This window comes from Lygodium microphyllum, chromosome 15 (genome assembly GCF_053477565.2).
Source record: "Lygodium microphyllum isolate KBCC chromosome 15, Lygodium_microphyllum_v1.1.10, whole genome shotgun sequence".
Taxonomy (NCBI): domain Eukaryota; kingdom Viridiplantae; phylum Streptophyta; class Polypodiopsida; order Schizaeales; family Lygodiaceae; genus Lygodium; species Lygodium microphyllum.
This window is the reverse complement of record NC_141149.1, coordinates 119,833,339-119,847,894: the sequence shown is the minus strand read 5'-3', so window position 1 is coordinate 119,847,894 and position 14,556 is coordinate 119,833,339. Positions and strand designations below refer to the sequence as shown.

The window sequence follows — 14,556 nt, the reverse complement described above, 5'->3', positions numbered from 1 at the left end:
GACTAGACTTTAGCTACTTACTAGGAGTGATAAGCCAATTCATGAAAAATCCATACAAGTCACACTTGGATACAGTAAGTAGAGTGTTGAGGTGTGTCAAGAAGATAGTTAGTTATGGCTTGTTCTATGAGAAAGGGATCAAGCCTACATTGTTTGGATACACAAATGTAGATTGAGCAGGAAGTATTATAGACAGGAGATCCACTAGTAGTTATGCTTTTTCATTTGGTTCAACCATAATGAGTTGGAGTAACAATAAGCAACCATAGTTGCTTTGTTAAGTATGAAAGCAGAGTATAGAGAAATAGCATTGGCAACATGTGAGTAGACATGGTTGAGACTACTTCTATGTGTGACATTGGGCATTGAGATAGATGGTGGAGTCATCATGTATTGTGGTAACATTAGTAGTATTATGTTTGCAAATAACATAGTCTGTCATCCAAGAACAAAGCATATTGAAGTGCACTATTGTTTTATTAGAGAGAAAGTCATGGATGGAGAGATAGACTTAGTATACATCAAAACCAATGACCAACTCATAGTTATCTTTACGAAACCATTAGGTAAAGATAAGTTGGAGTACTTTAGAAGTGCACTCATGATATTATATTTGCAAGCTCATTTTGAGCTTGAGGGGGAGTGTTGAGAAATAGAACATAGGATTAAAGTGGAAAAGAGGTTATATGTAAAATGTCCTAAAGTTAAAGTATCTATCTACTATTGTAGATACTCATTGTGCATGTTATGAGAAGAAGAATGAGGAGGAGGAGGAGAAGGATCAAGCCTCCATATCTTGTGCCATCTCCCTTTCATTGTGCATTTGAATCAAATCATTTCATCTCTTCCTCTCTCTTGACTCTCTTAACAATATATATATATCTCTATCTCCCTTTTCATATATGTTGCAAAAACCATGAATCAATAAGTGAGCTAATGCATGATTAATTTCTATCGTCACTATTGTTTTGAAGGTAGGAAAGAGTGGGATGATAACATTATACACGAGTAATCTATCATTGCATGGTTACTCAGGCATGGATGACATTGCCAAGTAGATGAGCCATGCCCATCCCTATATCAAAGCAAGACATGAGATTGCACAAGCACCTTGCTTCCATCGACATATACACCAAACAATAAATGAAAAAGAATCTCATAGTCTACCAATGACCAGAGAAAGATAGAGAGAAGCTTAGATATGGCAGGTATAAGAAAAGCACAAGATAGATATGGCAGGGGATAGAAATGCAAGAAGTTGACTCAAGCGAGAGGATAATGGAGATTTGTAAGGTGATGGTGGATAGCCAGGGCTAAGAACATGCTGGACATACATAGTAGACAAGTGCACACACAGAGAGAGAGAGAGAGAGAGAGAGAGAGAGAGAGAGAGAGAGAGAGAGAGAGAGAGAGAGAGAGAGAGAGAGAGAGAGAGAGAGAGAGAGAGAGTGTGTGTGTGTGTGTGAGTGAGTGAGTGAGTGAGTGAGTGAGTGTGTACATGTAGGTGCATGTGTGTTGCACATATGTGAGTCCATGTTTGTGTGTAGATCGCTGAAGATATGGCTATAATAATAGGAGATAAGGATATCAAACTATAAGAGTTAAATCTCAATGTATTATATAATGTCTCTTTTGTTTATTAAAATGAGGATGTGGAAGGCAAGATATGTATACTTCATAACTTCTTTAAGTGCATATGCTTAGGTGAGCACAACTGCTTCACCCACATTGGTGAGTGTACAATCACATGCACCATATCCTATCACTTCATTGGCACCACTATTTTATAGTCATTCTTGTATATTTATGTATTTATGAATATAATCTCCCTCCCCTCACAGTGAAAAAAGTTCTTACATAGGCAATTCAATGTTACTATGCCAATCAAATAAAAATCAAAACCATTGATAATATGGATATCATAATGTGCATTATCTACATGGTAAATCGACAATAAATTGTTATGGTGTAAAATTAATCCTAAACTTTACTTAGATGCAACAATAGAGACCTTTGAATCATAAGCCATGTGGAATTGTGTATCTTACTTTTGTTGAAGAGGCTATGATAGCAAATGTGTTTGACATAACAAGACATTTATTTGTTATGCGTAGCGCGACACGTGGTTGGGGGCCTAGTGTCATTAGGAGAACATTTGTGGATGATGGTTTCAGTCTAATTTTAAGCTCTAATTGATATACAACATGACGATATTTCGACCTTAAGTTACTTTAGAGATCCGGTGTGATAAAAATCCCAGGAAATATCTTGTATCTGCAATGCAGAGAGGTGGCCGGTCTGTAACCTGAAAGAGGGGAGAGCGAGAGAGAGAGAGTGTGTGTGTGTTGCGTGTAGTTCTGACTTCATATCTATTGATCGTTCTCTACTGCATAATTAGGTACAACCGCAGGCTAACCTGCTGACGGCATCGCCGGCCTTATCAGGTACCTCTCTCTCTATGTCTCTCTCTCTCTCTCTCTCTCTCTCTCTGTGGTTCTTAAAGACCATAACTAAATGACACGTTTTCACTGTGCTTATGACCTGCCTTCACCACACCCATGGCGTAGATAAGCAGCAAGCAGCAAGTTTACGTCTCTGTTAAACCATGTTCTGCCTATTTTCTTGTGTCTAGGAAGTTACTTTAGTGCAGTTGTAAGTGGCCACTGTCATAACTAGTTCGTACTGTCGAGGCTTCAAGGTTTTCCAATTGGGTTTGTCATAGAGGCCTTTGTTTTAGGCTTGTTCGGACACTGTATATCTTTGTACCTGTCATGGCACAAGAAGTACAGCATCAGGAGTTTGGGTCACATCTTGCCTCTGATATTAATATTAACTTTTTCTTATAGTTGTTGTAACTGCCCCCCGCTACCTCGTATCTGATTTGTTGGTTGGGGTGATTGGATAGCTTGCCATCACTCATTCCAACCGCCTCATCATTACCAAGGCTGACCATTTTCCCAGCATTATGAGTGTGTTGACAGTTTTAAGCAAGTCGCTCCATTCAGCCCAGTCAACTCCTATTCAGCTTCCATGCTTGGTGCTCCGGGCCCTGGTCCAAGTAAATTGCATTTTAACCTTGGTTTTAATTTGCTCCCACGTTTGGGTGTGGGATGTCAACCCCCCATAAACTTGTCTTGTTATAGCCAACATAGTATTCACAGCTTTCAAAAATCTGTGGTTTGTATTGTGCTACACCTGTCAAAGCAAAACTCCGACCATTGCCATTGGTGCCCATTCAGATGTCCAAGGATGTTACACAGCCTAATGACACTTTGGTGGGTTAACCTTGGTCTTCTCAGATGGCATCCCAATCTCTCACACCATGTGTATGTGCTCCTTTGACCATCACATTCATCAATTCACATTGTTGGAGGGAGGGGGAGAGAGAGAGAATTATCCAGTGAAGCATTCTTGAGCAATCCATACTCATTTGGATTTTGAGCAGCTACATCACTCCATGTGACAATTATCCTCATCTACCCCTTTACATCTTCATACTTTTGCATGAGCACCCTTGCCACATGATTATTCTACATGCGGGAACTGAAATCTTTTCAATACAAGGGTGGTGGAACCCTTAAAACATAAGTACAATAAACAATAAATTCATAAAATAAATATAAATTGAAAATTCAGCACTTTACCACTTTGGGCTAGATTACCTTATGAAATTGAGACGAGCCAACATGTGATTGTCCCCAAGACATTGATGCCCCTTGTGGTATCTCTTTCCACATAAATTCCAAATTTGACTTGAACCCCTAGGAGGATGTCAGGCCTTGCCTTGAACTCAAGAGATACGCCCTTGAGTTCTCAACTTTCTCCATTGATAGAGTCAATTCTCTTTCAACATTTGGAATACCTTTCTATTCTCTGTAACCAGAAATCATAAAAGTCCAATTTGCAATCAGAAAAGCCCAAATTGTATCCTCTTCTCGTTGCATGCAAATCAGCTCTCCTATAGGCCTCTAATACCTCACCCATTTGGCTGTCCATTAACTGAATTTACATTAACAACCTTTCTCAATCGTTGAGCATGCATGCACACATCCCAGCACAGCCATGCAAACATTAAACCTTGTTGGTTTCAAACTGAGATCAGCAACTCCCCAGTCAGCAACACATCAGGCTCAAATCTGACATAGGTCTCCAATTTCCACTGCTAGATTCAACATGCATTTGATCAAGATGTGAGAGAGTAAGCAGGAGACAAAGAATCTGCACTTCAGCTCTGATTTCTCCCTGAATAGTGGCCATCAGCAGCATTTAATACTTCCACAGCTGTTGTCTACAGCCATAAATGCTCTACATCTCGCTGCTTGATCCAAGATGTGACTGCCAACCCTAAAATCACCCTGAAATCAGGTCTCATGCTGCAATAAATGCTCTAGGAGCTGTCATCTTAAGTCAGCCATGCCCTGAATGCAATCGCCTACTATTGAATGCTCCCCAAAAGTATAAAAAACAGGTCAGCTACAATAAATGAGCCCCCAAGCTGCTATTGCTTGGCTCAAATGCTCTTGCCTTTCGTCGGTTGGCCCATAGATAAAGTTACTTGCAACGATTAGGGTTTTCAGACGTTTTCAATCCTAGAGGCCCCTTTGGAACATGTTGCCTTGCTGCCATAGACCTTCAGCTACTGTCTTTTTGCTCCAATCTTAGTTCTCTACTGTCAGATTTTCCCCAAACAGCCTCACATAGTCTTTGAGGGCTCCCAAACTTAACCAATTACTAAGTGTCAAATCTACCCATGCAAACATTGCCTCTAGACTTAGTTTCCACCCAATAATAATTGATTTAATTGAAAAATACATGGCATGAGTGCAAATGCCCAGCCCCAAAATTTAAAATTCTAACTTCTCTAAACCCACAAGTGTTGATACAATTCACTAAACTTAATTACAGACATTAAATTATATAAAATCTTAATTCTCATGATACTAAAAGTCATTTCAAGGGAATATTCAATGCCCCTTACCGAGAGTTGTCCAAGGTGTCACGAGGATGTGAAAATTTGATGCTTTGCTTATGTTTACTTGACATTTGTTTAAAGGATTAATTTCGAGTTCGAGTATTGCTTCTCGGTGGGAATTCCTCGCATGAAACATTGAAAAATTCTAGATTTCTTTCATTGGAAAAGAAAAACTGGGAGCAATTAAAAGATTCATACGTGTTGCACATGTGAGGTGCAACCTACTTTTTCACAGTTGAAGGCCCAGGGACCCTGTGAAAAAGATGGGTGTCAAAGGCAAAAGTTGTAGCAAGTTACACTTATTAGATTCTAGGTGAATTTTGGTGTCAGTTTGCCCCTAGGACCATTAATTGGCCATTAAGTGTCAGTGGTGACACTAGGGACTAGGCGTTAATTAATGGATTAATGCTTGTCCAAGGGTCAATTAATGCATGGGACCACTTTGGATTGCAAATGGCTTAGCCAATTAATTTTTGGATGGGCAAGGTCAATTTTTTGGGCATGGATCAAGGGCTGAATTAATTAATTTTGAAAATTAGTTAAATGGTTGGAAATTGCTGAAAATGGATTAAGAAAGCTGCCACTTGGCAAAACTTTCCCATGCAAGTGGGGGAAAGGTTAAATAGGGCTGAAGGGAGAGGGAAATCTCGTTTATTCATTTTGGAGTTGTTAGGAAGAGGTGTTGGACTGTTGCTGCCAGCTTTTGGGGCCATTTCCCAACCATTGGAGACTATTTTGGTGATGGAGATTGCATATTCTTGACCTTGGGAAGCTGGTAATTGCTGTTGATACACTTTCTCTTGAAGATCATAGTCTCTGATGCTCCTATTGCTGTTAGTGCATCCGTTTGGGGCTGGTACAGTAGGGTAGTTTTGCTAATTTTAATCAGTTCTTCGCGACAAATCTCAGAATTTTCTCTCTCTACAGCATTCTCTCATCTCCTTCAGCCTATGCTCAGTCATTCTCAGCAATTCTTAGCCATTTGGAGGAGATTTCAGCCATTTTTGGTGGGTTGATCTGTAATTTTTGTAGTAAACCCTAATTTACAGTAGAAATTAGGGTTTAACAGTCATCTTGGGATCCATGCCAGAGATTGAAGGCTTAAGGGGTTGAAATTAGCAGCTGATAATTGAAGATTATCAAGGGATTTCAGGATCCAGCCCATCCCAAATTGATTTGGGGCAGCATTTGGCTAGCCAAGGGTCAAATTGGAGAAGAAGTCCTGGGCAAGGGGCAAATGACCCAAAAGGCTTGCTGGTCATTTATGACAGCAAGAGCAATTGGTTAGCAGGAGGAGATTGAAGAATCTCGAGTTGTATTGCTTCCAATTGAATGAATGCTAAAGAAATACCGCAAGGGGCGCCAATTTTGGGCCCAACAGGGTGTCTACTGTCCAAGAATGTTATGGTAAAGTGTGAATTTCATTTTATGTGCATTTATTTATTGCTGTAATTAACTCTTAAATCAGGTTATCACCACCCTTTCCAAGAAGGAAGGCTGGTTTCACAAGGTATCCCATTGATATCTATCCACACAACTTTTACCAACGTCCTCCACTGTTGAAGCTAGGATTATTTGTTACCCTGATACACATACAACTTAAATCTTACACATGTACTTCATATGTGAAACAACTTTAGTACAACTTATGTGTTCAAATAGTGTATTTCCTTGTGATAGGGGCTCTTGTTGTCAAATTCTTACCTTACCAAAAAAACTAAAACATAAGATCCATTCACTTGGGCTACTCAAAAGAAGATAGGATAAATGGGCCAATGAAGTGATGCTCCCCAAAAGTAAAATGCACCCCACCTCAATTTAGTGACAATTGTACAAAAAGATACAGTTGCTTTGGTGTAACTAGCCCATCCTTCTTGGATAGGGTGGTAAATAACCTGATTAAGCACTAATTACAGCAAGCATAAAATTCACATAGATTGAAAATGCAAATGTTACCACTTAATCTCAGACATTGGACACCCGACTGGTCCCAAAATTGGAGCCCCTTGCAATATTTCTTTAACTTGTATTGCTAAAGATTGAAGCACACTGAGATCCAGCTTGATCTCCTTCAATCTTCAATACTTCTTCTTGTCCATAGCAACTAGCAAACCTTCAAATCAATTTTGCCCCTTGGTTTGCTTGGGGATTGGCTTTTAATTTGCTAACTTAATGTTGGTTGGTCTCTTGAAATTAATTGAAATCCCCAAATTTTAATTGTTGAATTTCAAGTTCTAGGCCATAAATTTTAAGCACTTTTCCAAGGGTGGCTGGTAAACCCTAATTTTTGCCGTGAATTAGGGTTTAGTAGTAGAAATTCTTCAATTGCACCCTTCTAGGACTGAATTTGGTTGAGATCTCTTGAAGGGAGTTATGAATTGGTTGAGAGAGAGAGAGAGAGAGAGAGATTTTAGAGTTTCATTGTTAAAATTGGCTGAAATTTAATTTTTCCATGTGGTGAATGATTAATTGATTAGAGCCCATCATCAACAAGAGCTCCACGTGTAGTCGCATGCTCTTGTGGACCTCAAAATTGTTGTTATCTAGTTGTAGATTGCTTATAGAGCTGTCACCTATCTCCAATGGCTTCCTCTTTAGCTTGGGGTAGCTCTTTGATTGCCTTCAATGGTTGCAAGATTGCAGTTGTAGCTCCCTCCTTCTCTCCTAGCATCCACAATTAGTTGCTTTCACAAGTAGACTATATGTGCTTCAGTGTACATGTGATATGCAAATGCAAGAACATCGCATGCTTGTTTGGCCATGGTGCATTGGCCGTATGTGCAATATGATTTGTATTTTGCATGACAGTACAATCAATACATGTGTATAAGCATCTCTCTCATCCTATCTCGACTGATCTATAGTGGGAGCCTAGAGGAGCAGCTAGTGGTGGAGCTGATGAACTGTTGGGCACAATAGATGAACCACTGGAAGTACCTGTACTTGATTGTACAACAAAGCATATGCCTAACTTTCATGCTAGATACACATCCCTAAAGTTATTTTGCAACTAGCACATGATGCATCATGTATGCCCACATGGAATAGTTGGTACCATCTAACTTTTCATTATCCCCAAACATGTGGAGCAAATGGACAAATGCAACTAGGTCTTGTCGAATAATTTGTGTTGATAGAGCACAAGAGAAATGGAAATGGAAACTCAAAAACTTACTAATTTCAAGCCGAGTTGAAGACAATGGAGTTGAATGTCAAGGAAGATGCTACCAATGTTGCGATTTTGGTGTAGATAAACTAGCTATCGTGAATATGCCAACCTTTCTATAATTTGTTCATTGTTTTGTAGGGTGAATGGGACAATGCTAAGAAACTATTGCTTAAATGGAAAAGCCTAAATGTTAAGATGTTAGTTTGTTGATTTGTAGCAAAGAAAGTTGGGTGGCAAAATGGTTGGACACCTGGTCTTCAACTGATGGTTGCTTCTAGGCAATGTGTAGGGCAATATTCCCTCTCTAGTGGCTGGCAGGTGTATTGGGTAGTTGGAGATTGGGATGTGGTGGCATTGAATGTTGTTGGGGGCAGTGAAGACAAGCACACAAGCATGCAGCTTCTATAGAGGGATATCTTGGGCGGCATGCAAGTGGCATCATTGGAGCAGTGGGTGTACGGCAACACAAATGCTGGCAGATTGGGTGTGTTGCTATAGGTGGTGCAGGTGCATATGTTGCCAGATTGGGTGCAAGTGGTGGCTAAAATAGCATTAGATGGTGAGAATTTTGAGCAGTTTGCATTTGGTTGGCTTATCACTTATGCAGCATGGATGCTATTTGGCCCTTAATGCCCTGATTATGGATCTTGGATTTACTTGGATGCAGATACATGTTTGAGCAGTGCTTGCTCCATTGTCTTGGCAGTTGGTTATTGAGCTTTCATTGCTCATTGATCCTTGGTTCTTTGTGGGTCAGGGTCACCTGGATCTCAATTGATGGTTGCTTTTGGATAGTGTGCAAGGCAGCGCTCCTTCTCCGGTGGTGTGGTGGCAGGCAAGCATGTTAAAGCTGCTGAGGACCGGGTGGCAGTGAAGGCTGCCCTGCTGTTAGAGAGAGAGAGAGAGAGAGAGAGAGAGAGAGAGAGAGGGGCATAGATCGACAGTTTTTGTAAAGGGAGGTTGTGGGTGGCATGGTTGGCGTTGCTAGAGTAATGGGTGGTGCCACAGATTTTGACCGATTGGGCATTGCTGTAGGTATCACTGGCATAGATGCTGGTAGATTGGGTGGAGGTGCTAGTTGAAACATGCAATTGGCAAGGTTGGAGCTAGTGAGGCAATCTTGAGTGACCGCTTGGAATTGGCGATGTAATTGGCTACATGTGTGGCAGTTGCTGTAGTTGCTGCAATGGTGTAGCTGGCTGTAGGTGCTGAACATGACATTGCTGGTGGTTGCAAGATAACACAAGTAGGCTATGGCGGTACCCTTGTTAGCTTAGGTGAGAGGTTTGTTAGTTTAGGTGTTGCTGATTGATTGGCAATGGCAATTGAAGACTAAGATGGATAACCAAATGAGAAGAGAAAAAGCTTAGCAAAAAGCTCGATGGTGGTGGTGGTAGTGTGAGACCTCATGAGTGATGGCAATGGCGGCGAGGCCGGTTGAACCAACCTTGATACCACTATTGGATTGAAGCTCAATCGCACGCGCGCGCACACACACACACACACACACACACACACTCTCTCTCTCTCTCTCTCTCTCTCTCTCTCTCTCTCTCTCGTAGTGAATAATGGAGAGCAAGAAAAGAGTAACAGTGGAGAGCAAGAAAAGAGTGTCGGAATATATCCACTAATGTGAGCCTAATAGAATGAAAGTACAACCCCAAGGTATTGTAGTACCACCATGGTACCACCCTTTGGTGTGTTCACACAGGAAAAAATCCTCCTTCAAAGAGAAGGTAAAAAGTGCCATGTGCATTGGGAGCGTTCACACTGTTACACTTAACTGTGTTTCTGCATTGTTGTGGTGTGAACACTCCCTTTTCCACATGCACTTTTCATCGTCTAGTTGGAGAATGTTTTTCTTCTTTCCAATGCAAGGTCAAAATGTTGGGAGTTGGGCATGGAATTTGTTGTTCTAAAAATGCATTACAAATTTAGCTCTTTTAAACAGCCCCAAAACATGTAATTATCAAAGCTCTCATTAATAAAGAAAATGTGTTCCCAGAGAATTTCTGTCCCATAAGTCAAACCTTAATTTGGAAGGATTCACTTATCTATAAATAGACAGCCTGCCCACCATCCAGCCCATACTTGTTTTGCACGTCACTTCAGTCCTCACCTTCTCTATTGTTGTTGGCACCTTGTTTCCAGCTTGTAGCCCATCACCATTTGCTATCCAGCCTTCATTGACTGCAGCCTTCTACTTGGTACCTGTCCATTGTTCCTGCCAACAATTTCCAGCTACTGGCAACTGCATTAACTGCTCCAGACAGCTGCATTTACTTAGCTGGCTGCTCTGCAGATCAGCATCATTGCCCACGTCAGTTTGTTGGCGTTTTTGATAGTGCAGGTCTGTACAACATCCAACTTATCTTCCCTAGTTGTTGCCACACTGTTTTAATTAGTTTACGAGCCATCTACATCAGTACACTATTCCTTTTACCAGTTCTGGCCTTCCACACAGCTGTGTTTTGGTATCCAGCCTGCTGATCACTCACTTTCAGCTTCTCCAGCTCCTTGGTGGTCACAGACCTTGGGATGTGTCTCTGGTGGATATCACAATCCAACTACATCCGTTGCTCTATGTTTCTGCATCTTGCACACTCTTTCCATCACTTACAGCATTGTAAACCTTAGCATATCTTCACAGAATCTGGGCATTAGACCTTGCATTAGCTGAACTATGGTTGTAGCATTATGGCTCTTCAGGAGCATACTACCTCATATGAAGATGGTCATGTGCCAAGTTGGGGTTTTTGCCCTTGAACAAGGTCCCATAGATCTTAAGAATCCACCACATGCCACACAAGGTTATGACCATGTCGCATAATTCAACCCATTGAAGTGAGTCTTATCATTAAATTTGCTCTTTGCTGTAGCAGTAGAGCGGGAGGAATGAGGTGATGGGCAAGTAGGTGGCAAAACATTAGAAGGTGGTTGGCTTGGTACTGTAGGCAGCATTGGGTCATTGTTACGGGTGCTGTGGGTGGATAACTCTTGTAAGGTGGATTTGCATATAAGAGGGAAGATGGCCCACCAGCCATTGACATTTGTGCAAACTGTGGCCACCGGAATGATGTTTGGGCCTTGATACATGTGGGGTGATTATCCTTGAGTGTGAGCTGTTGAACATGCTTGGTTTAGGAGTGGACTCCCACCACCATTGTACCTCCACCACCTGAGGGGTAGTAATAGAACCTATGGAGTGTGTGCCTAACAGAATAGGACCCTTGCTTCACTGTGATTAGGAAAGAGTGAATGAGTGGATGGAGCAGAGGAACTATGATGACGTCCCTAATGCCACATGTCAGACTAGATGCAGGTGACAGATTGTCAGTTTGTTACAGCTTTAATGGCAGCTGCTTTTTTACAGAAGCCATGAATCTCTTCTTGTAGTTTTTAAAATTTTACTGCTTCCTTAAAGCCCGAGCAAAAAAGGATTATTTTTCCTTTATCCCCATCTTCTTCAGGCTCTGCTATACCTTGATCCCCATTGTCTTCAGGCTCTGATACCCATGATGGATGGAAGAGTGTTCAAAAATTTGGGTTTCAGCAGTAAAGCAGGTTGAATGAGATAGAGAATTTGTGTGAGAGCTGCTTGACTACATCTGACATATCACCTTTCCTCTACAGTTGTAGGATTCAACAATTTGATTTTTCTTTTAAGACATTCTTTGATTGTGCTTTATGATCCGACTGGGTTTCAGTAATACTGTATGCTCAGGTCTCGATCCTCTTTGGCCATTTTGGCATTCTGCTGATGTTAATATATCTTTCTTCCTCTGTGCACATCCACATGTGTGCGATTCCTTAATGCACAGAAATTTGTAGGTATGTATTCCCTCCTTGTAGCTTCCTCCTTGCTCCATGTGCCTTGCAAAGATTTCTGAACAGTCTGATGATTACGAAATATAACACTTCATAAGTGCACCATGTGCAGCTGATAGTTTTGATATGGCTCCCTGAAATCCTCAGTATAGAATGTCCTTGTGTGATGATTTGATGCTGTGCCAGACAATATCATGCATCTATATTTAGCATGTGTAAGAGGTTTTCAAGAACGTGAAACTCTCAATTTTCGTTTATTGGTCAATGTACATCATCTGTTGCAGGTAAGAAGTTATGAATGCAGCAGAAGACTAGTCAGGTTTCTAAAAATGTTCTAATTTCCTGCTTATGTTTCACAGCTTTTCAACAGGCCTAGTTGAGATTCACCCATCTCTTTGAAGATGACTCCAACAATTCTTAGTGGATCTGTGACTCAGCCTCTTTGTTGGGTCTCTGTGTCCAGCACATCATCTTCTCTATTGAATGAGAATGCAAAAAACCTGATGGATTCCCATCATAATTTTCTTTCTGTGGGCTGGTCTACACAGCTCAGTGCATCACAGAGTGCATTGAAGATGGGAAAGCGGTTCGTGTCTTTCAACAGACAAGACATTTTCAAGAAAGGTTTCTGTGCAGCCAGTTTGAGCAATGCAGAGCAAGATTCTTCTCTGGATTCTCAGCCAATGGCACATAACCCCCATTCTCCTCAACCTCAACCTCCTCAGATGCCTCCTCCAGTCTACCCAGTACGTGTTTGGAACTGATGCTTGTCATTTTTGGAATACTATGATATTCCATATTGCTTAACTAAGAATTCTGGTGCAGAGTAATACACAACAAGAACCATATTATCAGTATAATTATTACACACCAATGCCTCAAGCTCCCCAGACTCAAGCTCCGTCTGCCCACATTCCTTCCCAACCCCACCAAGTAAGCAGAAAGAGGTGTTGTCTCACGGAATTTAAGTGCTTATTATTGGAATTGTGATACTTGTGCCCTCCAATGTCATGAGTTTAAGTCACTAAATTCGGATGTTGCAGAGTAATGTGCAGCAAGGACAATATTATAACCATTATGCATCAACCACCCATGGCCAAGCCCCTCCGGATCCTCGAATGACTTCTCCATCATACCCAGTGAGTAATAAGAGTGTTATTTATTGAATTTTCGGGGTGTATTTGAATTTTTAACAGTTGGTAGGGGAACTGCTGCAGACTAATGTGCATCAAGAGCCTTACTATCAATATAATCAGTACAATCAGTATGAGCAGTACACCTCAACTCCCCAAGCCCCTCAAGCTCCTCAAGCCCCCCGAGCTCCTGAAGCTCCTGGGATGTCACAGCCTAATTACCGGTACAATCAGTATGCTCCAAACCCCCCAGCCCCCGCAACCACCTCAGCCCCCCAAGCCCCTCAACCTCTTCAGGCACCTTCCCAATCCTACCCGGCAAGTAAGCAGTACAATCAATACACTCCAACCCCTCCAGCCCCTGCAGCCCCCTCAGCCCCCCAAGCCCCTCAACCTCTTCAGACACCTTCCCAATCCTACCCGGTAAGTGAACTTGTCTAAACTCGTTTTAGTGTGGCAATCTTTTGCAATAATGATTTGGCATTAAGTCTGGTGATAATTGGTGGTGCAGAGCAATTCTCAGCAGGAACCTTACTATCAGTATGCTCCGATAACCCCTGTAAGAAGGCGCCCATACAATTTGGAGGCCAAGATGCGTATGAAAGCCTACAGAAGGCAAGCAATGCAGCAAAGGCTTCAAGCTGAGTATGAAGAAGAGCAAAGGAATTTCCAGCTTGACAAGTCTACCCTGTATCAGAAGGGACATCCTGATACTGTGCTCGGTGTTATTAGGGAGATAAATCCAGTGGGCTATTTTGTAACTTTACCTTCAGGTAGGGAAGGTTTCCTTGCAGCTTCACAGCTGGGTTGCTCAGGTGGGATGGCTTTACTGGAGCGCCTCTACAAGGTTGGGGAGGAGATCCCTGTGCGTGTAATTGAAACCCATACAGGGGGGCGAGACAGGCTTTATGTAAGGCCTTGAATGGAGCTGCCTAAAAAAATTGTTTATTTAGGGGTAGTTGAAGCTCTGGCAAACTGCTAATTATATCTAACCATTGTGCTACTGGCAGTAGCTAATAGCTGCCCTGCTTGATGTGATTGATTGTCTGTCCTAAATCAATACTTACTTCATCAAAGTGCCAGAAAAAATATTAGCGTGAGTGTAAGTGATCGCATGCATTAGTTTTAATAGTTTTACTTCATTTAGCACCAGTGTTAGTGTGAGTGATTGTGCGTGTTAGTTTCAGTAGTTTTACTTGGTTAATTTACATTTAGTGGCAAGCAGTTTAGTAGTTAATCAATTATAATAGTTAATCTCAATACTTAATTTAGTTATTCATTAGTAATAGTAATTAATTGATAACTAGTAACATTAGTTATAGTACTTAATAATTTAGTTAATTTTTAGAGCAATTGTGAGTGATTTAATAATTACTTAATTAGTGATTCAGTAGTTATTTTGGTAATTAGTAATGGGCCTAAGGGATTAGTTTCAAGGGGGTTACTTTTAGTAA

General features: G+C 41.3%; 1 protein-coding gene across 2 annotated transcripts; it reads left to right on the top strand.

The window, feature by feature from the left end:
• Positions 1-2,234: 2,234 nt before the first annotated feature.
• On the top strand, positions 2,235-14,178 carry LOC148024979 (uncharacterized). Of its 2 annotated transcripts, none has more exons than XM_087694665.1 (6): positions 2,235-2,444; positions 12,329-12,715; positions 12,795-12,902; positions 13,013-13,108; positions 13,166-13,525; positions 13,614-14,178. In XM_087694665.1, exons 2-6 carry the CDS (start codon positions 12,371-12,373, stop codon positions 14,022-14,024), a joined length of 1,320 nt encoding a protein of 439 aa, XP_087550791.1. In that variant the 5' UTR covers positions 2,235-2,444; positions 12,329-12,370; the 3' UTR covers positions 14,025-14,178. The 2 variants fall into 2 exon arrangements, with proteins under 2 accessions (XP_087550791.1, XP_087550792.1); XM_087694666.1 differs by having other exon boundaries at positions 2,237-2,444; positions 13,187-13,525.
• The last annotated feature ends 378 nt before the right edge of the window (positions 14,179-14,556 follow it).

Coding starts and splice junctions, on each gene's coding strand:
- LOC148024979 (XM_087694665.1), top strand. CDS start 12,371: ATGACTCCAACAATTCTTAGTGGATCTGTGACTCAGCCTCTTTGTTGG. Junction 12,716..12,794: donor TGCCTCCTCCAGTCTACCCA/GTACGTGTTTGG, acceptor ATTCTGGTGCAG/AGTAATACACAACAAGAACC. Junction 13,109..13,165: donor TGACTTCTCCATCATACCCA/GTGAGTAATAAG, acceptor AATTTTTAACAG/TTGGTAGGGGAACTGCTGCA.